The sequence below is a fragment of the Aythya marila genome (assembly GCF_965140915.1).
Source record: "Aythya marila genome assembly, chromosome: 6".
NCBI lineage: Eukaryota > Metazoa > Chordata > Aves > Anseriformes > Anatidae > Aythya > Aythya marila.
Window position 1 is genome coordinate 23,279,058 of NC_139047.1, and position 27,986 is coordinate 23,307,043.

At 49.5% G+C, this 27,986-nt stretch overlaps 1 protein-coding gene across 1 annotated transcript; it reads right to left on the reverse strand.

Annotated features, from left to right (window-relative positions):
* Positions 1-338: 338 nt before the first annotated feature.
* On the reverse strand, positions 339-27,969 carry LOC309879383 (TGF-beta receptor type-2-like; the record flags this gene model as incomplete). The annotated part of the gene is given in 9 exon segments (XM_082762997.1): positions 339-2,669; positions 6,243-6,370; positions 7,444-7,585; positions 7,932-8,746; positions 11,140-11,342; positions 14,242-14,392; positions 27,723-27,783; positions 27,786-27,855; positions 27,857-27,969. Coding segments are annotated over 9 exon segments (1,896 nt in total). The 3' UTR covers positions 339-2,456.
* Between the last annotated feature and the right edge of the window lie 17 nt (positions 27,970-27,986).

Below are 27,986 nucleotides of genomic sequence, written 5' to 3' on the forward strand. Positions count from 1 at the left end.
TATTGTGTAGAACCACAGCGCGTTAAATGGGGAGCATGGCAAAATTTAGGATTTTGGCTTTTTCCCCTCCCCCCTTTTTTTTTTTTGGCTACTGAATTTAAGAGCAAGATTCTTACTGATCTTAGTGGTTTTGGGCTCCTGGAGATGTAAGTAGATCCTGGAGGTTAACTGGCCCTCTTCAGAGGTGCTGGGTGTCCTGCTGCTCATGGAGAGCTGAGTGTGGTGTGTCACTGTTTAATGTGGGAATGCGAGTGTATGATCCTGAAAGCTTGGTTATTGGCTTGTTTTTCATTGGGGGGTGGGGGGATGAATGTGTAAATGGGAGAGTTTGTTTCCAGGCATGGGGAGGGGAATAGATTAGGAGGCATTTCTTAAAATACTCTTTTGAGTGGAGTATCTACAGTGTAAGCTGTCAAGCCTAGGGCAAAGTCTGTCTCCCTGGGAGAATTTCCAGCCTTCAGAATGGGAGCTGCAGCCTTCAGCTTTCAGTTCACACAGGCTGATCCCCTCTTGGTCCTGGTCGCCTCTGGAGGAAGACCAGGTCAGAGTGCATTTTAAAGCCTCTTGAACTGAACTTGGAAGAAAAAGTGAATATATTTACCAGTGCTATATCCAAACAGCTCGATGAAAACATCAGTGGGAAACTTTGCACTGAATATTGCAGGAAGGAAGGATTTGACAGCGTAGAGGGAGTTTGGTGTGTTCTCAGTTTCTGTCACTATTAGAAAAGCTGCATCATGCCCTCTGTTCCTCCTGGGCATACACACAGAGCAGTGATTAATGCATTAAATAAATAAGACTGAAGTTGGGTGGGCGGAAAGGGTGGTGTTTGTGGTGAACCAGAAGAGATCTGCTTCAAGAGAAAGGATTGACTTGGAGATTGTAAGGTGACAGAGGCAGCAACCAGGTGGGTGACTGCTGAGAATGACAGGTAGGGTAACAGTTGCGGGTGGAAACTTGTACATCACAGCTGATACAGCTTTTTGTTATTTAGATTTGATGCAACCTAATTCATTCCCCTTCTGAGGGAATTAGAGACATTTTTGTGCTACCTTTAATTCAGGGGCTGTGGAAATGGCCCAAAAAGGCAGAAACAACTGTGAGATGAGAAGAGCTTTTTGTATGGGCTGGTGCTGTCATAGCTGTGTGTTCTGAGAAACCAAAGCAGCCCTGCAGATCTGCTTTGCTGCTCCATATCAGGGAGCCTTGGCTGGAGGCTGCTCATGGCCTTTACGTGCTTTAGTCCCTTCCCCCTGCGTCTGGAGGTTGATCCATGCCGTGCTGGCAAGCAAACTGCTCTTCTTTCCTGCTCTCCTGGGAGAACCTCTGTGTAGGTGTGTGTCAGGTATGGGCTTGCAGGGCTTCTTGGTAGCAGCTGAGGTTTTTATTGCCTTTTGCTTGCAAGGATTAAGATTTGCAATGCCAGGGTTCATTGAGGAGTGACTTACCTTTCGCATTGGATTAATTGCCGTTCCACGGCAGAGTCCATCTGGCTTGGTCCAGTGGTTATGGGAAAGAAAGGTCCCAGCCCTGCCTGATCATGTTTCTTCAGGTTGAGTAACGCGGCGGGGCGTGTGTGAAAGAGCTGCAAGAAGAATTGGCCAAGGTGCCTGTGTTGGCAGGATTGCTGTGGTACCGACCTGCTGCTTGGAGGTGGCTGGAAACCAGACTGGGTACCGGTGGGTGGGAGGGGTGGTGGTGCACAGAACTGTCCTGACAGCCTGCATGGAGGCTTCTGAGGCTGGAGCAGCAGTGCCTGTGCATGCACATTTTTCTTCTATTGAAGAAATTTCACGTGGCCACCTGAATCACTAAGGACACCCAGGAATTCCCCATTTGAAAAGACAAAAAAGTGTGTGTGGGAGTTGCAGCAAATCAGGCTTTGATGAACTGGATTATCGGGTATCTTCACAATGTGTTAAGGACTGCCCGATTAACTGAACTACTTCTTGGGTGCTGGCTTTTGTTCCACTGAGAATCATTTCAAGTCACTACCTCATCTTTCTACTGCTGCTACAACAGTTTTGTTTTGTTTTGTTTTGTTTTTTTGGGGGAAGGGGCATTAAAAACAGTGAAAGTGTTTTGACTTCTGTGGAATAAGCAGTTAGAGGAGAAACTAGAGGAGAAACTCGTGGTGACTGAATGGAAGGACTTCAAAAGATGAACCTGGAGTTCAGGTGCTTATTAATAAAAGATTATTATTTTAAAAAATAATAAAAGAAATGCTTTGCATCATTATACATTTAAAGTAAGTACAAAATCAGTTCATATACACTGTTGCACTTTAACCACAGTATTGATTCCACAGTTCACTATCTGTGGGAGGAAACAGATCTCATAAATAAGTTATGTACTAGATCTTAGTTCTGTTTGGAAAAACAAAGGGAGGCTTTTTCCCGGTGAGCTAAACGCTCCTGGTGCATCCTTCTCTTTCCAGAGGCTTCTTGCCTGCTGGGTCACTGCACGTTTCTGCTCCCATCGCTGTCCTGGTGCTCCCCGCCCGGGGAGGCCGTTTTGTCGGCCTCGCTGTCCGTGTTGTTGTTGAGGATGTCGTCGCAATCCATTTGTGCCATCAGGTTGAAGCGCTCGGCCACGCAGTGGGCGGTGAGGCGAGCCTCGGGGTCGTGGTCCCAGCACTCGGTGATGGTGTCGCACAGAAAACGCATCCCCTGTGGGTAGAAGGGCTGAAATTAAGGGCTGAAGGCAGGAGGGAGAGAAGCTAAAAGCTCAGTAAAGCAGTATTTTAGTGGGCTTTTGACAGCTTCCTGCGGAAATACTTTTTTTCTTTTTTTTTTTTTTTTTTCTGCTAAGCTTAAGCACAGGAGGAAAAAGCATTGGAAATCCGTGGCAAGTGCCAATGTTTGTACTGGTACTGGCACCACTTGGGTCGCAGCAGCATCCTCTGCTGACATGGGGTCTGGTCCCAAGCATTTTTCACCCTGCCAGGAAATCCTCCCTGAAAGCTGGAGTGCGATCACTGCGGGGCTTAACCAGGGCCCCAAGGGACTTACGCCCTCCATCTGCTCTCAGTCTTGGCCGAGCACCCTAAAACCAGGAGGGCGAGGGGAGGTGCAGGTGGTGACCCACAGAGCTGGGCGGAGGGGATGGGCAGGGGCAGCTTGAAGGCAAGTTTGGAATTAAAAGTTCAGAATTAAACTTCTTCAAACTGACTTCTTGTTTCAGCGGCTTCCTCAGAGGGCCAGCCATGCCAAATACTCCTTGTAGCATGCAGCTGAACTTTTTTTTCTCACCACAGAACAGCGTCTTACGTGGGGCTGGGGGCTTTTCTGCGTGCTTCAGAACACGTTCAGTTCCTCTTGGCTGCAGTGGTTACAACTCCCAGTAACGTGTGTTTTTTTTTTCTCCATTGGTGTAGTGATGTGAAGAGTCCCACTATTTTTAATTAAACAGCACTGTTCTGCTGGTATTTCCCCTTTTTTAGCCAGTAGTGCAGCTGCACCAGGAGCCATACTGCACCTCCCTTTGACTCTGACTCCTATCATGTGCTGTTGCTTTTCTCATCATTGTCAACCGAGCTTGCACCACAGTGGAAAAATCATTATTCTAAATAAAGCGTCATGTTTTTCAGTGGCTTTGTGCATTTCTTAATTTGCAATTAAGAGAACAACAAAGAAAATCACATGAAGATGAAAGAAAAACCGTGGGTCTCACGGCGGTGTGCCACAAGTGGCATCTGTCCTGCACCTTCCTCTGAACCCGCTGCTCTGTGCCAATGTTTGTTGTACTAAATGTTGTACTAAATCTTCCCTAATGGACCCAGATTAGAGGGAACGGGCTCATGCACTAAAACTGACAGATGGTGCATTTCAGTGTGCCTGACATCATTCATTTGCTAGCCTAATTGGGAGGATTTGAAGATAATTGATTAACATGCGAAAATGAGCTAGTTTAGCTGAAGCTCCTCAGCTAGGAGATGGCACTGTTAGATTGCTCAGTCACCAGCTCTCCCTGTGCTTGCTTTACCCTGGAATCAGGACGTTTATTTGCAGCTTGCCTCATAAATGTGGTGATGCTCTTTTGACTGCTGCATTTTGTAACGCTTGTGAAGTGGGCTTAGTTTGGGTTTGGTGCTTGATACCCTGGGTTTCTGAGGGATGCTGCTTGCTCTGTCTGGCTATAGTTAGTTTTACAAGTGTATTTTTAGCAGCAATATTGACTTAAGCTCCCAGTGCTCCTTCCTGCCCTGCACCAGCCCTTCAGCAGTGACAGTACAGCAGGCTGATCAGCTGCCTCATGACCCAGCCCTGGGAATTTACCTGACCTAAATAATCACTCTTTTTAATGGCAAAATGAGGTAGAAGCGTGGGCATTTACAAATTGTATGGGATACTTCGGGGATAACGTTCTTTAATGGGCTTTGTTGTGCAGCCTTGCAAGCAGTTGTGCAGCACACTGGGTGAGTCAGCTCTTGGGGAAATTAGTGCTGTGACCCCAATGTCAGCTGAAAATCCTAACCCATGGCTAGCAGTCACTTGAGGGAGCCCTATGCTGAAATGCAGAAGCAGCCTTTAGACCAATGTAAGAAACTGGTTTGCTTTGATGGGACAATCTGCGGGTGCTTCCCCTGCAGATGAGCTCCTTGTCTCCCCAATGTTGGTGTCAGCTTGGAGGCAGCAGCAGGGGCTGGAGGCACCAAGCAGCACGAGCTGGTGGACTTCTGCTGTTTCCCAGCAGATGGTGCTGCCCTGTCTGCATCCTGGGGAGGCTGGTTGGGAAAGGCTGGGAGTATTTCTTAAAGCCGGGCTTGTAGGGAGATGTTTATTAGACCAGCTAATATTAGTCAGAGGCAAACTTTCAGGAACACAACGTGGCTTTTCTGTTCCTCTTCCCCAGTGGCTATTAGGTGGTCTAATAAAAGTCACTGACTTATAAACCTCGCTCTGTTTACGTGCTAGACCGACCCAACTACAGCGGCATTATTTCTCGGAGGTAATTGCAGTCAGCCCTTCTCCAGCTCCGCAAACAGCGCAGTTATGGTTAGGCTCTATCAGAGTGTGATTTTTGACAACCCAAGCCTCTGTATGTTTTTCTTGTGGTTTCAGAGTTTATCAGAGACCCTGGGAGGTGAATGTTTGAGATGAATACTCAAAGGCTTCAAACATGTAGCACTGCTGATTTAAGGTCGTGTATTTTTACTACTTCAAGGGAAAAGGCTGGGTGAACTTCAGCTGTGAACTTGCTGACTGATAAACTCACCGATGGTCCAACAGAAACCACGGATTCATTTGATGCTGGCTGCAGCTTTGGTCAGCCAGGTACCTAGGGGCTTTGGACAAACACCTTTTTGAGAGAGACGTAGGGAATACGCAGCCTTCTAAAATCACGAAACTGTATCTTTCCTCTCAAAAATCTGGCTTTGTGTGCTGTGCAGTCAGTGGAAGCAGTGTGCTTTAGGGGTAGATGGTGCAAAACGATCTGCAATGATCAATGACCGAGCGCTGTGGGGCTCTGTGAGCCAGCAGTTCCAATATTTCAGCTTGTTTTGCAGATGAGCTGAAATGTTGATGAGTTTATGGTGTTCTTCTATAAGACGTGAAATTTAAGAAGTGCCGATTTGGCCAAGATTTGAAAATGTCACTCAGTGTGCCTGTTACCCCTCGTGTCCTCAATGCAGGGAAAGAGAGTACTGTGTGTGGGGAAGAGGACACCGTGTCAGGGCCAGGAGGGAGCCATGCGGGAGCAATATTTCTGGAGCTGGTTGTTCTGGGTGTGTTTGTGGATGGCTTTAACAGCGTATCTCGTTATTGCTGAAGTGTTTCTGTTCTAGAGCGCTGGACTATGCTTCCTGTGCTAAAATGCTGTGCTCTCAGACCCTCTGAGGGCAGAGGCCTGGATGCACCTTCCTCCCCGCCCTGCCTGCTGTGGGAAGGCTTGATGAGAGGGATGGCATGTTCCCTGAGCCACGGGTTTCTGGATGCAGTGGTGATGGCAGAACTGGAGCAGACGCACAGGAGTGGCTGTTTCAGGAGACTTGTGCTGAAGTGCTCTGTTTTGCTGCACTACAGCATCCGTGGGATAGCTGAATGCCATCACTTGGTGTTCCTAGTTCCTGATTGTGGCCATTTATTCACCAACTAATGTTTCTCTACCCCTTGTTGATGGTTTGAAGTGGGTCTAGGGGACTTATCTGAGCCCAGGCAGCTGTGCTGATTTGATTGCAGCTTTACTAATATTCAGGCTGGGTCAGCAAGGTGGGGCAAGGTGGGTTGCTCCTGCCTTACCTGATGTACCAGCCAGCTGCTAGGGATCTCAGGCCGCCCTCTGCCGTGCAGCACGATGTCTCTCATGGTGTCCACGCAGGGCTGCTCCTGGACTTTTGACCCAAAAGGCAGCTCGTAATTCTTTACCTCTGCAAGGAAGCGACAGCAGTGTAATAGGACGGTTTTTGCACACTGACTGCCTTACTTTGGTGTGGCCTACTGGATGGGAATAAATGTGTTTTTATCAGTCTGCAAAAACCATTCTGGAAACAATCTAGGATTTGAACACAAAAGTATAGTGACAGGTTTTAAAGGTGGTTTTCAGACAGGTTGGTCGATCTGCCTGGCCACTTTTCTGAACGTAGGAGTACTGCAAAGGACTTGGTCTTCCTTTGGGTGAAGCGTGTTTTCAGCAGGTAAGATGTGTCATGGGGGTGAAAGACAGGAGAGGCAACCCCAGTTGGGCTGTGGGCAGGGGCTGGGCAAGAGGAGAAATGGCCCCTGCAGAAGAGCAGCCCCAAGTCATGGCAGGCCACTGAGGAGCCCTGCACTGCAGAGGTGAGAGGCCACCCTTTGTCTTTTCCAACCCCAATAGCTTTAATTAGCTTTAATTTTCTGGCCACTCACCAGCACCTTGTGGGCCAAGCAAAGATGCTCGGTTGCTTACATTGCGGCAGCTGCACGATGCAGCTGCACAGGGGGAGTGTTTATACTCTAAAGACAGCAGCTGAAGCCTGATTTGGGGGCTTTCTGATCCCCTAAGTGAAATTCTGGGTTCTGGGTCTGCATTTGCTGAATTTACCCCCCTTGTTCCCATTCTCTTTGCTTTGTAACACTTCATTACCAGGAAATGCTGAGCCCTGGAACAACCACCCCCTCGTCCTGAAGACCTGAGCTGGAGACCTCCCTGAGCCGTCCACCCCCGCTAAGCCTTTCTGCAGCTGCAGCTGGAGGTGTTGGGGTCCCCTCTGCTGCTCCTCAACCACAGTGCCATCCCTTTTGAGCCACAACACATGCAGTGAGTGCCTGGGCAAATGCCAGCCCTTGGTGGTCATCAAAGCTGGTGGCAGATCCCACCTGACACCACACCCTGTGCCTACAGCCCTGCGTCAAGGTGGAACAGTGTCACCAGCAGGGACATGAGGGCTAGGATGGTCGCTGTATGTGTGGGAAGGGAGCTACGATGTACAAGACAAACCTGGGCGAGACAAGACAAGCCTACCTCCCACCACTTCACATCTGGAGGCCATCTCCCACAGAACGAGGGCCATGGAGTAGACATCCATCTGCTTGAAGGACTCCAGATCTTCCAGGTTCACCCTGGACTCCAGCACCTCAGGAGCCATGTACCTGGCGGTGCCCACCTGCCCACAAAGAAGAGAAGGGTTAGCAGGGGCAGGGGAGCACGCGGGTGAGGTCTCCTGGTGTGGATGGTCCAGTGTAGAGACCACTGCTCTGCCTCCACCAGCCTGCTGTGGCTGTGGGGCTGCCCTCGCTGTGGGCTCTGGAGGTGAGCGCTCCCTTAATGGCCCCAAAAGCAGCACCTGGCAGAGCTGCCCTGTGTAATGGGGCTCATCCCATAGGTTTAAGCTTTGACCACCCCAGGTCCCATCTGTAAAGGCCACATCTCCCACCCAGTGCCACGTGTCTGATGGCATGCGTGGCTTGCAAGGGGCCTCATCCAGGGGGGTGCCAAGGGGTCGTACTCACCTGCCCGCTGTTGGCAAAGTCGTCTACCGTCAGGGAGGGGTCGAGGCGTATGGCGATGCCGAAGTCGCAGAGCACGCACTCCTGCTCGTTCTTCACGAGGACGTTGGTGCTTTTGATGTCCCGGTGGGCGATGGGGATTTTCGGCCGGCCGCAGGCGGTGTAGTCGCTGTGGAGGTGGGCCACCCCATTGACCAGCGACCCCGCCATCTTTTGCAGGTCCATCCAGCTGAGGACGTGGCTGGACAGGTAGTCCTTGAGGTTGCCCCGGCTGTGGTAGGCTGTGATGAGCCAGTACTCCCTGCGGGGCCCCGAGCCCCGGTCCTCGGCTGTGAGGAACTGCAGGACGCTGTCGTGCTTGAGGCTGGCGTCCGTGAAGATCTGGCTCTCGTTCTTCCAGGAGGAGTACTCCTCGCAGGGGAAGATCTTCACCGCCACCGTCTCGTACTGCCCCGAGCTGCTGTGGTTCAGCTTGGCCCTCCACACCTCGGCGAACTGCCCTTTGCCCACCATCTCGTCCAGCTCGATGGGCAGCAGCTCGGTGTTGTGGTTCAGGCTGTTGGCGCAAGTTGGGCTCAAGCCGGCAGGGCCATCGTCCATCATCACGGACAGCTTCTCATCCCGCTCTGCCGCCCTGCCTGGCTCCGGCAGCGCTGGGGGCTGCCCCTGCTTCCCACCCCACGCCTTGGCCCTCTTGCGGCGCTTCTGCGTGCGGCAGAGGTAGAAGATGACGGTGATCATCACCGCCACCAGCAGCGGCGGCAGGAGGCTGATGGCAGCCACCGGGATGACCTCCTTGCTCTGCAGCATGGAGTAGCCTGCGGGGAGGGAAGCGGAGAGGAAGGCGCTGCCGTGAGGGGCCCGCGACATCTTGTTTTGATCGCGGGTAGGAGGAAAATATGTGGAGCGGTTAATAAGGCGCAGCCGTTCGCGGGGCGGTAATGCAGGCTGCACACAAATCCCATCTGAGCAAAGGGTAAGAACCCAGATGTATGCAATTATTGCGAGGGCTGTTCATTTTAGGTCTCGAATTCAGGGCTGTTTGTCAAGCAAGGGCTCGGGAGGCCGGCCTGCACTCAATGGGCTGGGGGTGCCGGACCCCACTGCAGCCACGGCCTCTGTGTGCCGGGGCAGAAATAATGATGGTAAAGCTGAAGCTAGGCTTGAACATATCAAATATCTGAGATTGTTAGGTTTTTAGTTTTTTTTCTGGAGCCCTTCTGTGCATGGAGGGTGAGGAGGGATGCCAGAGGGGAGGACGGGATGGCATGGAGGACCACGAACGATGCTGCCGTAAAGGAGCATCGCTTCAGTGCTGTCCGTGTGGTGTTTATCATCACGTTGCAGCACTGGCACCCATCGACCGACCCTGGGCACGCTCGCTTTTGTTTTATGTATTCTAAGCCCCTGTCCGCCTTCAGCTCATTGGAGTGTGGGGGGAAAAACCCTAACCCTCGCGCAACGTGTAAATGTCTGATGCTTTGATGTTCGCAATTCCTGGAATAAACATGCTGACTTCAGTAGAGATATTCAAGTAAAATCTTACTCAGAGGTTTTTCTGCCAAGTATAATAACCCAGGGGAAGAGGGATAAGAATCATTCCATAAGCAAAACTCTTGCTGCTTGACCTCAGTGTGTGCAGATCATAATTCAGGTTCTGGAAAAACAGAGCGTTTCGCTATTTTACTTGGCAAATTTCAAAAAACGTGCTGCAGCTAATTTCTGCGAGGCTGTGAAAGCGTTTCTAAAATAGGCATCAGGTTCAAACCACAAGATCAACCTAAACTGATATAAATCAATAACTAACTCAGGAATATGTTTATTTTGGAAAGCGCGAGGCCTGGATATCACCTACTGCTTTAATGGCTTTTCCCGATGCTTAAGATCCCATCTCTGAAACGCTGAAGAAAGAGGAGATATTTTTAAGGGCGTCGCGTGGACTTGTGGACTTGTCCCGAAAGCAGTGAGTTACCACAGCTTCAGCAAATTCCTTTGTGAGGATGCCCCTTCCCAACACAAACCCCTTGCGATGAGGGGGCTGCAGCACGGCTCCCACCCCTGCCACCAAGAGTAGAGGCAGTGGCTCTGCTTTCTCTGCAAAATACCCTGGGTCTCAGCCCACGCATTGCCCAGCTCTGGGTTTCAGTGTTTTACGTGCTGGTTGGCAAAAGGAGGCTGTTTGTGAAAGTCCTCGCTGGGGGCGGCATTTCCAATGAGCCAGTTGTCATTTTGGTGTGAAATTATATATCCCAGCATCGGCTCTGGGATTTGACTATCTCTCTTTAGAAGTGTGTGTACCTGTTATGTTTGGCTCAGCGAGCAGCAAAGGACTGCCAAATTTAGTATCATTTACTTTCATTAAAAGTGGCTTGTTTGTTCTGAGAATTTGCATTTTATATGCTTTTTTTTTTTTTTTTTTTTTTTCTCCCTCTAGCATTGTGGGAGAAGCTGTGCTGCTGGATCGTAGGTTATACTTAGTATCATTTTCAGCATCTCATGAATTATGGAAAATTAGAGGGGATTTGCTTTGCCTCTATTATGGGTCAGATGCCTGATGGGCGCTTGGATAGACGTGGTCCAGTTGGAGCTCTGGAGGTCTGGACAAGGCTCCAGAGGCTGACGATCTAGCTGGTAGCTTTTCCAAAGCACACCACCCTCCTGAGCAACAGACACAAGCTGCCTCTTTGTTTTCCCCAGCGTGCATTTAAAGCTGCTGTAGGGCCTGCAGCTGTGTGCAGGGAGAATCCTGCTGCAGAAGCCCCAGAAGAGGTTGGGAAGGTGATGCCCAGCACCACTGCCTGCTGAGCCCCATCTCCCCAGCACCACCACGCTGCTTGGCCACAGGCTGGTGCAGGATCTGATCTGGTGTGATTTTCTCAAAGCTTTTAGACTGACTCACTCTGGGTTACGTCAGCTTTTGGGTTCCCTGGCTGATTTGCCTCATGTCAAAGGGCGCAGCCTACTGAAGGACACGGTGCATTTTCCATCTGGTGTTCTCAGGACGTGTTTCTTGGAGGGATGGCTGAGCCACTGGCAAACTGCTGGGCTCAGTGAGGGGGTACAAACTTTACCTACCTCACACAGAAGGTCAAAGAAGACGCTGCATCTGCTACCCCATTTCTTGGAAATGCAAAGGCCCAACACATGACTTATTTATTGTTAGCTTTGAGTGCTCCTACCCACTTTACATAACACTAGCAAAGCTACTCACCATCGGTGTGGTTTTCAAATATAAGCTTGTCATTGCACTCCTGCTCGTCCACGCAGCCGCAGATGTAGATGATCCCCTCCTCGCTGGGCTGGTGGGTCATGATGCAGCGCGAAGTGTTGTAGTTTGGGACCATGAGGTTTTCTATGGGACGGTGTGGGTTGTGGCAGAGCGTGCTGATCCTGATGCTGTCATTGTCCTGTCTCCTGCAGGTGCCAAATGAACCGACAAGGGTTAGCCTAGTGGTGCAGCCTTCAGAGAGCAGGCAGCACGGGGTTTCCAGCCCAACATCACCCGAGCATCAGTTTTAAATTGTGTATTGAATGACCTGTTTGTGGTGACTCTGGTATAATTCTTATTATATGTGCCTGTGGGGGGCTTTGTTAAATCTCTTTATCTCTTCCAAATGGTGGAAGAGAAATTTGTAATGCATGCCAAGAGTAGGATCTGAGCCAGGGACTCTGTTGTTTCCTGTAGATAATTCACAAGTTAATAGGTGTTGGATCAGGTAGTGCCAGCCCTAAGGCTCAGTGCCCTGCGTGGGATCTGGGGCAAAATCCCTCCTTTCCCAGCGCCAGCAGCCAGGTCAGGTGCAGGTGGAATTATTCCCTCCACATTGCTGCTGCACGGTCCAAGGGAAACCTCCAAAGCAAGGACAGCCTCTTCCCAACTAGCGCATTATTCTGCTGCAATCCCTGCCTTGGCAGGGCTCCAAACCCCCACCACCTGTGCAGGAGAGAGGCAGGGGACACGGTGATTGCGATGCCTGCCCTCGAGCAATGGCTTGGCTGTGTGCCTCCATCCCCTCGGCATACACGTGTTGGCGGAGCTGGTTGGCCCCATCTCATTGATGAATTCCTGGGCTAAATGCTGGTTTTCAAGCACTGTCCTTGGGTGACCACTTATGCCCACCTGCAGGAGCAGAGCCATCGGGTAGCTGGTAGGGACTATAATTTAGCAGCTCCAAAGGTCAGAACTTTTATAGAAATAACGTGATGATGATACGGCTCCTGGGCACGTAGGAACTGTAGGGCTGTGTCTGTTTCTAAGCTGTGGAAAGCTGCCACATGTATAGGGAAATGTATAACATGTATGTTCCTGCTCATTTGCTGGAGATCCCCCATTCTCCCTGTCGCTGCATTGGCTTAACAAGAGGGTCCAACCCAACTGTGTCCTGGCACACGGGAGCCCCTTATTTCAGAGCACGGTGAAGCCATCCTTGCTGGTTAGCAGCCCGGAAAAGCCATCAGGGAAGTGCTTTGCTGTGAGGTCTCCTACGCTCACCGTGCCCTGAGCGGGTTTTGGCAGTGGTGCAGCACGTGAGGCAGGCAGCTCGCTTCGGGTGTGGGGGTTGTGGGGATGCGTGCTTCTGACGGCCAAGATGGGGTAAGGTACAGAGCACATGTTATTTTTAATAATGTTGTCTTGGGCCTGTGGTATTTGGCCTCTGCATTAGTTTATGGGGAGATAAGCCCAAGCTAGAATCACACTTGTGAAACTCCCACCACAGATCCAGAAAAATGCAGATCACCATCCAAACCCCAGGCGCGAGCTCATCTCCACCCCTCGGTTAAGGTCATGGAGCACCACCAGCAGCCATCACCACGGGCAGCACGGACAACGGGGTGATGGAGAGAAGAGCCAGCTGGGCAGGGAAGGAGCATGTTCAAACTGCATGGCTCTTTGGGCACCTTGAGGCCAGTCCTGTTGGCAGCCTGGGTGACAATTTTCCCCCAACAGCCGAGTATATTCCCTCCAGAGCTTTTGGTGGCAGCTGTGAGGAGCTGGAGCCAGGAGATGGGATGAGCTGCCATGGAGAGCTGGAGCAGAGCTAACCCAGGTGGTCTGCATGGTGAGCAAGGGGTGGCAGCTACACTGGGCCCAGCAGACCTTCACCTAAGGAGGATCATTGGGTACTCCTCTAGAGCCAGTGTGTAATTAAGGGCTAATGAGGAGCTAAAAGCAGCTGCCAAGGCAGAACACCAGGGTGTGACCCTTGTTTCTGGAGGAAAATGGAGGTACAGGGAGATTTCACAATGCCTTACAGGTCAGCTGGGAAACTGGAAATAAAACCGAAGAACCCAGATTTGTCATCCTCATCCCACTAAAGTGAGTGAAACATTTGCCTTAGTGCTCCTGGCATTTTCTTGGGAAGCCCAGGTAATTTGAAAGACATTGGCTCATCTATGCAGGGGTTAAGGTCTGCTCCCCATCTGTGTGCAGGGGTAGTTGGGGCAGAGTGGCAGATTTTTCTAGTTTTGGGGGTGGGGGTGGTAAGGGGCATATTTTGTTTGTTTGTTTGGGTTTCTTGCTGGTCTTGTGTTTTTGTTATTTTTTTTTCAGTCCATAATGCAACAATTACGTTGAGGCAAAACCCTGCTGAAAGTGGGGCAGTCCAGTGATCACACTAATTAGCAGGTTGAGATAAAGCCCAGTGATATGTGCTTAGCTGGCTCTCACTCTGGCAGCCAAATTAAAAGGGACGGAGAAGAAAATCACTTTGGGTAGACCCAAAATGGACTTTTGTTTTAGTTTTGCTCATGGGGACCAAAAAGCTGTGGGAGGCGCTCATCCGGGTGTACGTTTGACCCAAATGCTGGATCGTGTTTCCTTTCCAGGCATTTCCAGGAAAAGCAAAAAAGGGTTTTTCCCTGGGGATGATACCAGCAGCTTTGTACCAGCTCCAATTCCCAATTCACTGGATGGGGACAGACCTTCGGGTGCAGATGAGGATTTGCAGCCCCAAACCGGGCTTTTCCCAGCCTGATGCAGGAGGACATCACGGCTTTTGGGGTCAGGTCTGCTGGCTTTGCCCAACAGGCTCAGCCTGCAAAGCTCAATTCAGGTCTGCATGCGTGCAGAGGTCCTGACTGCAGCACTGCATCAGGCATTTATACGCATAATTTATTTAGAAAATAAACCAGTACTAATTATGGGAAAGATCAAATCACATTGCAATTATGCTTACAACAGAGTCGACGGGGGAGAAATAGAAAGCCCTGAATGATTTTGATGTCCAACAGCTCAAGCATGAGCACCCCCGTGAGCGCGTTCCCACAACTCCTTTTTCCCCACATCCCCCTGTTCCCTGGGGCTGCAGCTCACCATATGGCCACGCAGATCTCGTAGGGGTCCTCGCAGTAGGAGTTGAGGTTGCAGTTGCTGTAGCACACCTCCTGCTCGCAGGCCGGCGGCGTGGAGTCGCACCACTTGCACAGGTTGGTCTTCAGGCTGCGGCGGGCACCAGCACACCAGGCTGCGGGGCACAGAGGACAGCATCCAGCTGATTTCAGCAATTCACACGTTGTTGGGGAAGCTGCCCAAAATGACTATTTCCACGTGGATTTGTAGCTTTTGTTTTGCCCAGCTGCTCAGTCCAACGTGCTCTAGCTGGTGGCAAAGCTCACAGCAAGCAGATGCTGCTCTGTTGGCCCCACGGTAGCAGCTCCCACCGGACGGGAGCAAGTTATCTCTATTTTTATAGGAACTATTCTCAGTTAAGGAATAAATCCCAGCTAAATTTAAACTTCCTGTTAAGGCTGCTAAATGTCTTTTTTTTTTTTCCCACTAAAAAAAGAAAAATGAAGCCACTAAATGGCTTATGTAGAAGTACATACTAATAAACATTTAGTCTAAGAAATACATGCAGGAGTGCACAGGTGGGAACCTGAACTACAGCAGCTCTTTTTCAGAGGTGTGGGCTACCTGTACTCCTCATGGAGAATTTTTATTGTGCGCAGAGAAGGGTTGCATGGGAAGTTTTAACCACAAACAGGGCTTAAAAATAGTCATTTCTATAGAAAGTCTGCCCAGCTTTAGGTTGCTGCTTCATAAATCTTGTTGGTCTAGGGGAAAGAAAGTTATTTTCCATCTGGATTTGTCCAGAAAGACAACTTTTGGTGCCCAGTCATTGTATGCAGAGATGGAGCCCAGCACCTCTGCTCTCTCCAGGGCTTCCTTCATGCAGTGCCCCAGCAAAAATGGGCTGCTCCCCACTGGCCTTGCTGCTGGGGTTTATTTTGGACTGCCAAGGCGTGAAGGTTTGGTGGCATAATGGGGATGGCCGTGGCCAAATCCATGCCCGCTGGTGAGTCCCTTCCTCCCCTGCCTGCAAAGCCCTTATTGCTTGATGCCCATTAGGGTTTTGCTATTCATTTATTCACACCCATGGGGCTGTCATTTACCCGTTAACACCCCATGTGAGGCTTTGTTGGAGGGCTCAGGGTGTGAGCACAATGCCCGGCATGCGGTGAGGATCCGGGTTTGCGATCACCTGCACTACAAGGAGCAAGGGCTGATGAAAGAGTTAAATGTGGAAATAAGAGCCAGAAATACAGCAGTAACTGGACAAAATTCTTTGGAGACAAATTGTTCTAAACGAGCTCAGCCTGCGATGCTGTTATCTGCTCTGCGAGAAAGGTCAGAGCAGGAATATCTTTTCTTTCCCCGCCCCCCCCCCCCTCCTTATTCTCCTCAACAGAAGTGCACAAAGCCCACTGTGAGTTTCCTCAGAACTTCGTGTCCTTGAACCACGAGCTCGTAGGTACAATTTAGCTGCCACATCACTCGTCTTGGCCCTGATTAGACCCAGATGAACACTTTCAATATTAATACGTGGATGATTTAATAAAGCTGCACGAGCAGTAAAAGTAACAATACGCTTCCATAAAGGGGTTCCAGATGTTGCCAAGGCAAATGCTAAACATCAAAATATAAACTTCAAAAAAAAAAAAAAAAAAAAGAGCTGGATAAGCAAAACTTGGAACAAACTATAAACTAATTAAATGTGGGTTGAGTTTTCCAAAAATAAATTGAAGCCATAAGGATGTGATGTGAGCCAATAAATAGTACAGTTAGTCAAAGTTATTGTGGAACAAGGGTTGGAAAGACGGTTTGAAGTCACCGATGAGGTGGGCTCACAGTGAGTTTGGCTTCTTATCAATAGGAAGGCTTGTTCTCCTGTGCACGAGAACGGCATCAAATCTCCTGCTATCTATAACCAGGACCCCGGAGAGGCGACGGGGGGAATACAAGACAATTTTCAAGCAGGCAAAAGAAGGGAAAAACTACACCAAAAGTGCCTGCGAGAGCTGCAGGGCTGATACCACCATCCAAGCATGTCGGGACGTCTTTCCTCCTGCCTGCTGCTGCCCACAGGGCATCCACGCTCTCCTGGAGGGCCAGTTGAAGCATGGATGCTGGGATGTGAGTGGTATTGGCGAGGAGCAAGCCTGGGTGTGAGGAGGTGGAAGCACGGCATGTTCGTTACGGCGAAGGAGACAGCGCTTTCTAGCCAAAGTGATGGCATGCTCAGGCAATTCGCTTCACTGCAGAGTGGAATGAGTGGTTTTCATTCTCAAATTGTGTCTGCTGAGCTGTTTTGTGGCAACCCAACAGCAGAGGGGTGTAAGCAAAGGCACTCAGTGCGAGATGCTGAGGCACACACTGTCCATCTTCTTCCCGAGGTGGAAGGGACCAAGGCTTCTGCCAGGCAGGACCTGCTCAGGTCTCCTCCTTATGCCCATTACGCTCCATCTTTCAGTACTAAATTGCACTTAAATTGCACTTAATATTCAAGGACAAAGAACAACTGATCATTTTGGGTCATAAGCACTTCGCAGGGAGGCTGGCCTCTTCCTTTCTGCGTGTCTGTGTGCATTGGGGCGCAGCTGGTGCTCAGCCAGCAGTTGTACAAGGCTTCCTCACTGCTCCAGGAGCTCTCTGCATCCTCTTTCTACAGCAGGTCAGCCCTGAGCCCCAGACTTTGTGCTGGGGGGAGACAGATCCCACTCTAACCAGTGGGATTTTGGAGCTCTGGCATCTCAGCTGGCACCACAGCTGGAGGGCTGGGCACAGAGGGTGTACCCGGTGGGAATGCCCACTGTTTTGGGGGTTCATATCAGGGCTGGGATGGGGCAGGGACCCCCGGGCAGATCGGCGGGTGCAGTTGGAGACGTGGGTGCAGTACAGGATGCCAGGCTCAGCCACGAGTCCTCCATCCACTCCCAGCTCAGGACGAGGCTTTTTGCCGGGCTGTCGTCCACAGCTAATGACATGACTGCATAATAACAGAGCCGCTCATAAAATTATTATGAGAACAAACAAATTCCTTCCCTATTATATACAGTACTTGTTTTTGAGATTAGAACAGCAGCGGGGCTGATGTGCTGTGGTTGCTCGCTGACCCACACGTGAGACCTCCAGGATCTGCCCCCATTACTTCCTAGCTGCCACGGGCAGGATGCAGCAGGGCAATTCCTACATCCCTGATTTCCAGGGGATCCCTACAGGGCCAGACATCCCCATTGCAATTGTCCGGTGTGATCTGCCCAGCAAGGACCCTGGGTTTCCTCGTTTGGGGAGCCCAAATTGAGTTGAGAGAACTCAACACCCCTCTCTCTGCACATGAGGCTCTGCGGGGACAGCGGCAGCACACACACTGGGCTCGGGGGAGCAGCTCTGCCCTCAGGTCTGTGGTCCTGCACAGTCCCACAGAACAAATACTGTACTTGGCAGCGGACGTGTGGAGCGAGGAGCGAGCCAGTAACGTTTCCTGGTGAATAAAAAGGGGCTGATTTTGATTGCATTAGACATCAGTGCTTCCCCGTGCCAAAAAGACACACAGTATACATTTCTGGTTTATTTGGACCTTCTTCAAACAGGCTGGTAACTGACTTATTCTACCACTTATTTTTTTCTTTGTAAAAATAACCCCTTAAATTAAGTGTTTAGCAAATAATGCTTAGTCCTATTACAAAGTAAATTGGGTATGGACTGTACCAGCTGACCTCTCAAATCTCTTTCAGATGCTTGAATTACATCATGATCAAACTTCTCCCCAGGGACAGACGAGCTCTGCCGAATATTGTCTGTCCTTCTGCTGGGGCAGTCTCCGGTGTTGCTGGGGTACCTTTTGCAAACCAGCGATGTGTTGGCACAGCGACCTTGTATTGTTTTGGGGTGCTGGGTCATATCATGGCGAGGTACCTGGAGCCAGCAAGGAGAGGTTTCTCTTCAATTTTGGTCAGCCAGTGTCTTGCCTGTGGGTGAGGACAGGGCAAGCGGTTCTCCATCGGCTCGTGGAGCTGCTCATCTCCTCTGGCCACCTCCACATCCATCTTGTTCCTGCCCAAGGCACCGAGCTGGGCAGGGCACGTTCCCTGTGGGGGACCTCGAGCTCCCTGCCCCAGACCCCATTCTCCACCCCCGGGGCTGCTGGAGCTGGGTTTGGGGCCGGCTGGGAGGGCTGCGCGGGCGATCGTCGCCCATATTGTGCTCTCGCTCATGTTTAAAAACAACAACAGCTCAACTGACTCATAGATCCTACGGCCTCTGAGTCATTTCTTATTTCTGGATTTCACTGCTCTGCCCTTTGCAATGAGGGGAGTTGCATGCACACTCACACACACACACATCAAGTTCACATTTGTTTTTCCCCTATAAAAACAAAACGATTTCCATACCATTAATGAAACAGAAATGACTTGCCTTCGCATACCCTGGCTTTTATTTTCCATTGTATAAACTGTGCAGATGAAATAACGATGGCTGTAAAGTAAACCTTCTCTCTCTCTTTTTTCTTTCTTTTTTTTTTTTTTTTTTCCTTTCCCTTTCCAGGCAGCCTCTTTTCGAAATAGCAAAGGGAGTCACTTACAGACTTGGCCCCAGCGCTGCGCCTGCTGGGATTAACCCCTGCGTCCCCAGCTCTGCTCTCTTTGCTGCGAAACCACCGCAGGGCAGAGGCAACGCCAGCCCCAGCACCTTGCGGGGTGATGTCCAGGGTGCAAAGGTGGCAGGAGGCAGAGCAGGGCACAGAACGGGCAGGGAAGCTCGGGGAAGGCAGATGACACCAGTGCTGACACCTTGGCCAAATGTCCCCTCTTCTCCACACCACCCTGCGGCCACAGCCTGCGCTAACCAACCACCAAATCCCACTCTTGCTGCTTACAGGGCTGTTACACCCTTTACAAAGCACCCTGAGGACAATCAGTGGGGGCAGTGGTGCCGCTTACAGGGGCAGCAGATGCAGCTGGAGCTGGGCATGCAAGCACGTGCTTGGGAGAGCAGGACGGGTGAGCAGCACGGGGATGCCCCCTGAGCATTGCCTGCAGTCTGTGCGTCCCCAGGGCTCCCAAGCCCAGCACAGCCCCTTTTCCTGCTCATACAGCTCGTGGCCCCCAGCACCAGGTCAGGCCTTTTGCCAAAAGCCAGTGGCCGGGCGGGCTGGTGACACAGCTGAGATACCGTTACTCTTCCCAGACTGGGCGATGTGTTTTATATTATTTCTCTTGGATTTATTAAGCATTATGTAACCAGCTAACCGATCCCGCATGCTACAAAATCGCTGCTGATTTCATGTCAGTGGAAAGTAAACAAAAAGTGTTCTGAAGTGGCAGGGCTGAAATTCATTTCCACGTTCAAAGCAACCCGTGGAGGATTTTCCCCATCTCCTCACCACCAGTTTGCATCCTGGCTCTGCTGCAACCCATCAGAAAAGAGTTATGGAAAGATTGCGTGTTGCACACAACAGGGTGTTATAAACAAATCCTCTCTGGTCACTCTCCGCACGAAGTGATTAAGATAAAGGTTATTTCACTTAATTATTTTTAAGCATCTTTGTGGATTTTTCTGATACTCGTTGAAATGGGTTGTGCTGGCGTGTTGTTTGTCTTTCAGCTGGGCGATTCCTCTGAATATGAAAATCACTCACCAAAGAAGGTTTGGCATTAAAGTTTCAAAAAGAAACAAACAAATGAAGTCCTCGGGTCCTGGAGCTCAGCAGGACCCCATCCAAAGTGGCAGGGAGGCACTCTACATTGCTCAGCTTTGGAAGGATTAGAAGCAGCAGGTGAGGCAATAATGATGCCTCCAAAAGCATCAGGTGAGGCAAAAACGTTGCTGGTACTGGCAAGTATCTGCATGGAGCTCTTCCAGGGGCTCTTCTTGCTGCTGTTAGAGACCACAGACATCGTCCCTGCCACTAAAGCCAGTTTGCATGCAGAGAAGTGGAATGGGTAAAGGCAGGTCAGGACAAGAAGCTGCCTCCCCGAGGCAGATGGAAGCAGATTTTTCAGGACAAGAAGGTGCCTCCCGGCACAGCATGGCCATGCAGGGCTGGTTTGGGCTCACCGTGTCACGAGCCACCGCAGAGACCGCTGAGGACATAAGAGCATTAGCTTGGGAGCTAGGTGGTGGAAGGTAAGAGCCAACCAACTGTGTGACGTTGTTGTCATCACTTTTGTTGTTCTCATTTCTCCAGGACCATCAACAGCATATCTTGTCTGCTTTATTTAACTGCAGCTTCTGCACCCCTCCCTCAGGAAGATGCAGCAGAGAGTCCCCGCTCTACACAGAAAAAGCAGCAGCGACAAAGCCGACAGCAAGATAAATCTGTGAGTCTGTTGCAGACATTGCTCGGCCTTTGACTATTGCTATCCAAGAAAAAGCACAGCTTTTTTTTTTTTCTTTCTTTCTTTTTTTTACAATTATCATCATATTATGCCTTAAAATTTAGTTCTGTGTATGTTTTACAGGCTCTGCAGGAACCTGGATCTCCATGAGCAGATCAAAGCCCAATTTAAAGATATCATCCAAATAGGTAAATGTGTCAGAAACATTATCTGGGTCACATTTGGGTGACAGGGCTCACTCTGTTTTAAGTGCAAATGGTTTGCTGATGGTTTAGCTGAACTTCCTGAAGAGTGTTTGAAATTCCTGGCACATGTTCGATTTGCCATCTGTTAGGAGGATTTTGATGAGCCCACAAAGAGACATTTGACCGGAGCTGCACTTCATATCTCGTGTGGGCTCCTGTGACTGACCAGTTTGCATTTTTTGTGTTTGCATTATTCTGATTCCCTGAGTGCTTGGAGGGAGCGGGGCGTGCAGGGGGCTGGGTGCTGAGCAGAGATGTGCTGCTCGTTCTCCGCCAGTGTGCTGTCATCATCTTGTTCCAGCACTGACTGTTCTTTATGTCTGCTAACATTATTATGTATAGTCAAGTTATGCCCTCATTTAGACCGGATCTGACAGTAATTAAGTAATTTGTACTGTCAGAGGGAACTTGAACTTGAGGGTAGCCTGGATACAGATGCTAAAATCTTCCTCGCTTTTCTGAAGGCATCTCCTCTTTAGCATGTAGGTACGTAAATTGGTCTGGTCTCCTCTTTCATCTCTTTCCTGAAGACTTAAAAAAAATCTCTTTTATGACAACAGTATCATAATCTCTTGAAAAACACTGTCCAATAAGGTTGAATTCAACCTGAATATTTTTCCGAAATAGAAGAAACCACTCACAACCTGGCAGGGGATGCGGTTTGGGCTGAATGCAGACTGTGAGGATTTTTGCAGGAGTGGGACCAGGGCTTTGCAGGAGAGCTGTTGATGAGGCCTGAGGTGCATTTTTCCTGCACATGAAAGCAGTGGGAGCTCATACATGTGTGCACTGCCTCAGGAGAGAGCCAAGAGCAGTCAGAAAATGTGACTGTGTGCTGTGGGATGAGCCCAGCCCCCCAGAAATTCTCTGTGCCTCTGGTGGGAATTTCTGCCACCATTTTCTACCAGCACCACCAAGTGTCTTTTGACATATTAAAGACACAACAGGAACTGGGCTCCCGAGGGATCCATTGGTCTGATTTCTGTGGATGCCCATACCCTGGGTCTATGTGGAACAGAATGATTCATTCGGCTTCTCATTGCTTAGGGCTCTGTGTCACTTCCCACTGTAGGGCGAGGGGTCTTGTCTGCTATCGTGGACTGGCTGGGGCTAATTTTGGGATAGATCTAGCGTGGAAAAAAATAGCTTATGCAGCAAGGCAGCAGCTGATTAAGCCTCTTCCACTTTGGATGCTGGTGTTCAGATGCTCCCAGGCAGTGAGAGTTATCCAGCGACATCAGGCAGATGTCCCACGTCGTGTCCCAGCTGCGCCGAGCAGCGACCCATTGCATCAGACCCTTGTCAAAGGGACACGGGGGTTTGCTCTGCACGGGCACAGGATAGCTGTCTGGTTTGGGATGGCTGAAGCTGAGGGGACCAATGCTCAGTGTTTGCATTTTTGCTTGTAGGAAAACGCCCCACAGGACTGTAATAACCAGCAGTCCAGGAACTTCAGCAAATGCCTCTGGGCTTCCCAGAAGAAGAGGTGTAAGAAAAGATTCTTGTTCCCAAAAGGAGTTTTGGAACCATGGAGTTAAAGGGACCACCTCCATCCATAGTGTGGCAAGGTGAAAGGCACAGCAGCAGGGCCAGCATGTCCAGCATGACACTGCTCCAACCACTTTGGGGGTCCCGGCCAAGGTGTGGGTCAAACTGGGGTTCTGCAGAGTGACCCCCACAGCTCTCCTCTGCAGCTCCTTTCTGCTGATAGCTGCAAATTGCACACTGGAAATGTCAAAAGGTTGGTGTGTTTTTTTTCTCTTTCCTTTTAAATCTTGAATCCAGCTGTAAATAATCCTGTCTAATGAAGGGTAAGACTTGGGTTAAGGTATATTCCCAGAGCTTCTCGAGCCCGTGTGGGCAGTAGCCCTGCGTTCAATGTAGATGGAAGGTTGCAGGGCACAGCTGGATGAATTAATTGCCCCACAGATGAGATGCATTTGCTGTGGTATAAATCAGCTGTCGCTTGTCAGGCATGTTCCTGGCTTATCAATGGGAAGCAAAACATTGCGGCGTAGCAGCTCCATGAAAGGCCATGTCCTGGAGCGGCACAATTGGTGGGGGCACAGGCTGCAGAGGGGATTACAAGATAAGCAGGCTCTCCCACTTCTCCTAAAAGCTAGACAGCTACCAGCAGCTGGCAGGAGAATTCCAGCCCTACATGGGCTGTAATAAGAAGACGAACCAACAGGAGAACAAGAAATACGACTCTGATGGACCTTACAGAGCCCTTCTGGAAGCAGGATCACAGTGGTCTTCTCCGAATCCAGGGATGTGCATGTGGGACGAGGCAGCTTGCAGCCACCCCTTCATTTCCCGTGAAGGTCCCTAAGGAAATGCCATCCCACAGCTGGGGGCCAGCACCGAGGAGATGTCGCTCCACCCCCCAGGGCTGATAAGGTAGGCAGCCATCTGTGGTGTTACCTTGTCAGCCAAGAGAGCTTCTTCCCACCTGAGGCTTCCACTTGGCACACAGCATTAAGTGTGAGATGTGGAAAGAGCAAAGTGTGGGGGAGCTGCTGGTTTCATCGCCTTGGTGGGACTCTTGGTGGTTCTTTTGTTTTTTTTCATAGTGAGATCAGATGTGGCACTTCCCTAAAAACATGGCAATCCACGGGAGAGTTCATTAGTCTGTGGCAAGTTGCAGCACTGAGGAAGCTGGTGGAAAGCAAATGTTATTGCAAGGAGTTATCACTAAGGGGAGAGGAAAACATGTCCCAAGGAAATAAACTCGATGGAGCAAAAAGTGGAACAATATAAAGCTATAGAGGACAGGCACTAGAGTTGAATACTTCCTCAGAGTGAAAGCCCCCAGTCATCTGTTTTTAATGCCAATGATTGCTCTCTGCCTGTTCAGTGAATACGTGGGACACATCTGTTCAGGACTCCGCCTCTAATAGGACAGCAAATATCACGACTGCAGCTGACTGAACTTTTTTTACCACCATTACACAAAAATGTCTTTGTGATCATCGTCCAATATTGACAACAGCACCAAGAGCAAAAATCAGTTTTGCTTTTTTTTTTTTTTTAAAGTGTGTTTTAATTCCAAGTGCCATGGGATTATATCTCAAAAAGGACTTTCCCCTGAAAACAAATAAACAGACAAGCAAAAAAAAAAAAAAAAAAAAAAAAAAAACAACACTAAAATGTAGATTTGAGCAGCTCTAATGACGACTGGCCTGCCTCAAGTCTGAGAAAAGTTTAAGAAGCAAGGAGAAAGGAGCCCACTTTCCTAAGTTTGACACAGCTGTACGCTGCAAACTTTCTTGGCCTTGAGTCTCCATCCAACTTGTACCAGCAACCGAAAAAGCAGCATCAGGCTTGGAGAAGTGTTAAGGTGGATGAATCACGCTCTTGCTGAGTCTCATGCCAGTTAAAACATTGCAGAGGACTTTGGTTTGGGATTGTCAGGGTTTTCCTTGTGCTTTCCCCTTTATTTACTGGAAAATATATTGCTACCAAGTCAAAGCAGAACACAGTGCTTCTTGAGAAGGACTGGTGTAGCCAGACCTGCCACTGAGGTGGGCAGCGCCCATGTTCACACACTACATGGCCTGGGAGAAGAGCCTTGGGCCACAAAGACCCTCTCTGCATACGGATGAATCTGCTTGTGAGGCAGCAGGTGACTTCTTCTCCTTTCCCTTATCTTCTCACCCAGGTTTCTGCCTCTGAGTTATTGTGTGTTGCTGTTGGGGTGTAATCCTGGTAGGTCTCCTGCCTGAGGACCAGGCTGGTCTTTTGGTGACAGTGCAGCCCCTAGTTTTAGCTCTGGTGATCTTAGAAATAAGAGACCAACTTCTTCAACAAGCTGCTTGAGGAGCATGGGATAGGTCAGAGAATTCTTGGGCAGATCAAAAGGCAGAGATGTTTTTCTAACAGCCCTGGGGCTCCCTGTCATGATTTATGAATTATATATGCTCCACATCTTTAGCCAAAGAGACTCAGAGGGAGAACATGGGTTGTTTATTCAAGCAGGAATGAGTGTGTGGCTTCAGAGAGCCACCATCCACCAAGAAGTACCATCTCCACATCTGCAGAGCCATCGCAGTGCAGAGGTGTTCATCCAGCAGCCATCACTGTGCTCCTCACCACAGATCTGAGGTACAACCGCAGGTCCTGAGTGAACTACTTGCTGAAATTCCTGGGCAGATGTTCTCCTCGGAGCTCTAGCATATCCCACGGGGCACAGCTCTCCTTTGGCGAGTGCTACGTGCCTTGGCAGGCTTTGAGTTTCATATCCTCCTTTGGAGGCTGGATGCCCAAAGGCGAGCTGCTGGGTTCCTTGAGCTGTCGTCACAGTGGTGACGAGGGAGGCTTTCCAGATTCTGATGCAAAACAGGACAGGAAAACTCCTAATTATGAGGCCAGAGTGTTTCTGTGTGCTCAGTACAGTAATCTCCGTATCCAGTCTGTGACTTCTGGATGGGTTGTAGTCCATCTAGCAGATAGTCTTGCAGTCACTGAAGGCTTTGAGCAACAAAACCCCACCACATCCTGAGTCTGAGTAATTACCTGCTGGAACAACTTTGCTATTTTGTGATCTAACACAAAAGCACCCGGTTTCAGCTTCCAGCATGTAAATCTTGCTTTTCCTTTGTCCGATAGAAGAGGAAACCCTCTGCCAGAAAGCATCTCTCTGGGAATTTTTTGTGAGCAATGACTACCTCACCTCCCAGCTCCCTCCTGCAACAACTAAAGGCACTTAAAGCTTTCAGTCCCTATGGTAGGACAGGTTTTCCCATCCTGAACGATCTTTGTGTTATTTTGTTGCAGGTCCCTCTGCTAGGTAAATCCAGAGCCACTTGCTGGAGGTGACTGGAGGAGTCAGGGAAATCCAGCAGCTGAAATTTCTGTGGTCAGGCTATAGCCCTTTTTTCCACCATGTATGGACCAAAGCGGTTGGAGACGCTGCTTGATGACCGCTCAACTCTGCTGGTGATTGAAAGGATAGAGACAGACAGCACAGAGCCCACCTTGTCTCAGCCATCCTGGTGTGACCCCTTAGAGAGAACAACAAGGTCCCTGAGGACACCCAGCTGGTGCTGAGGGAGCTCTTCTGGGATAGCTGGGACACCATCATGGCCATTTTCTCTGCAGTAATTCCTAAATCTGTGCTAGGACGAGTGACTTTGCTGCTGTCACCAACCCACCGCTGTCACTCTTTGCTGAATGACTGGTGGGATTTGTTGCGTGAAGAACAACCAAATGTGCATTTTCTGCCATTTTGGGAAACTTGCTGTTTCCTCTTCTCTTAATGCCAATGCAATGTGGGCCCCCCAGGCACTTCTATTGTCTCAGAGTCACTGTAGGGTTGATACTAACACTATATGTGATGGATGGGAGGTAACCCCAGTAAACATTTATCACAGTTGAGCTGAATCAGACAGTGAGAGAGTGCGCCTTGGCTTATTTTTTTTCACCGTACCAAGACAAATGTTGTCATCATATCATTCACGTAACCTTTCAGATGAACTTAGTAATCATGATATGTTTTGGTTTGGCTTCTTACAGATTAAAACCCTGCCTTTCAGAAAAAGGAAACCATAAGTTAAATAACTCCAAAATTAGGTATTTCTGAAGGATAATTAGTGGTCTTCTTTCTTACCAAAAACAACCCAAGACTGTGCTTTAAATAATGCCTTGTAATAATTCCTTCAGTGCTGTTCCAAATGTGATTAATTTAGCAGGATGTTATCAGTATAGCATCCTACATTTCAACCCATACTTTAGGGTATTATCTACAGTAATGACTACTACATATTTCTGCAACTCTTTGGAAAGTCAGCCTCGGCTTATGTTGTAAATCCCCCCATCTGGGTCTCCCTGCTTCAGCAGGCTCACCAAGGGTTGTATTTAATACATGCAAATTACTGACTGACCGTATGCCTTGATTCCCTATTTCAGTAGATAGGGGGACCCATGGAAAGTGGATGCAGATACAGATCCCTGCCCCCAGTTATTTCAATTGCATGCAAATATACGGGCGCTATAATCCTAGCACTTCATTGCTTTGACCAAAAAGCAATTTTATTTGCATCAAAAGTTCTGTAGTGAGGAGAACGGGTCTGTGTTTGTAAAAGAGCTCACTGCAAAAAGTGCCATTGTCCGTGCAAATACATAAATAGATACTATATAGGGATATATGTGTGTATACACATACATCGGCATTGTATATACAGAAAGACACACACACATACTTAGGAGATGTGTATATAACACTCACTTATATACAAATCTATTCCCTGTTATGAAACAATCATCGAGATATAAACAAGAGAATTTAAGCCATGGATGGGCACATTTTCAAGTGCTGCTGGAGGGTTTTATCTACAGTCCTGAAGAAGTGCTATCAAAACCTAAACAGGGCACTTATTACAAAGAAGTCTTTACGTAAGTGCTGGAAAGGTTTGCCGAATAGCCAGATGTTGTTGCAGAGACAGTTCTCCTCCCCCTCTCCCTGCTTCTTTCTGACTTTAACAGTTCGATTAACTTTGCACATAAACTGGGGCTGATAAAGCTGAAAACTCCACCGCATCTGGACACCGCTGAAGCCAGATCATTCAATGGTGCACGTTAGTCGCCTTTAATCTCCCTTGAGAAAGTAAAAACTTCCACCAAGTCATGCTGACCTACGCATATACTCCTGCGCTGTAAACACTGACATCTGGGAGCTGCTCTCGGCGAGCACGCAGCGATCTCCACCAAGCCAAGCGCTCGCCCTTTGCTGTACGACAAACCCGCAGCTGATGCCGTCGGAGCAGGGCTATGACCAGCTCGCTACGAAATTCCCCTTTATTTCCAACCCTCCAGCTAACTGCCATCAGGGGACAAATCAAAGGTTTGCTATTTTTCTGGGGGAAGGAAAAATAAACGACTTCTTTGCGTACGCTGGTTAACGACGCCTAAGCAGAAACATATCTCTACTCACAGAAGGACAGCAGCAGCAAGGAAAGCAGACCCAGTCTCCTCCAGCAACCCATTTTCTGGATCCCGCCAGTGACCAGGAGCCTGGCTTCACGGTGTTGACCCGTTCATCTTCCCGTGCTCTCCTGCCTCGCTGCTGTCAACTCAGCAGCCCCGAACTTGCGAGGCTGCTGGCCGGGCTGGCTGGGAAGGCGGACCCAGGCGCAGCAAACCCAGCTGTGCGTGGGGTCCGCCCAGGAACTGCAGCTCATGAAGAAACTCAGCCCCG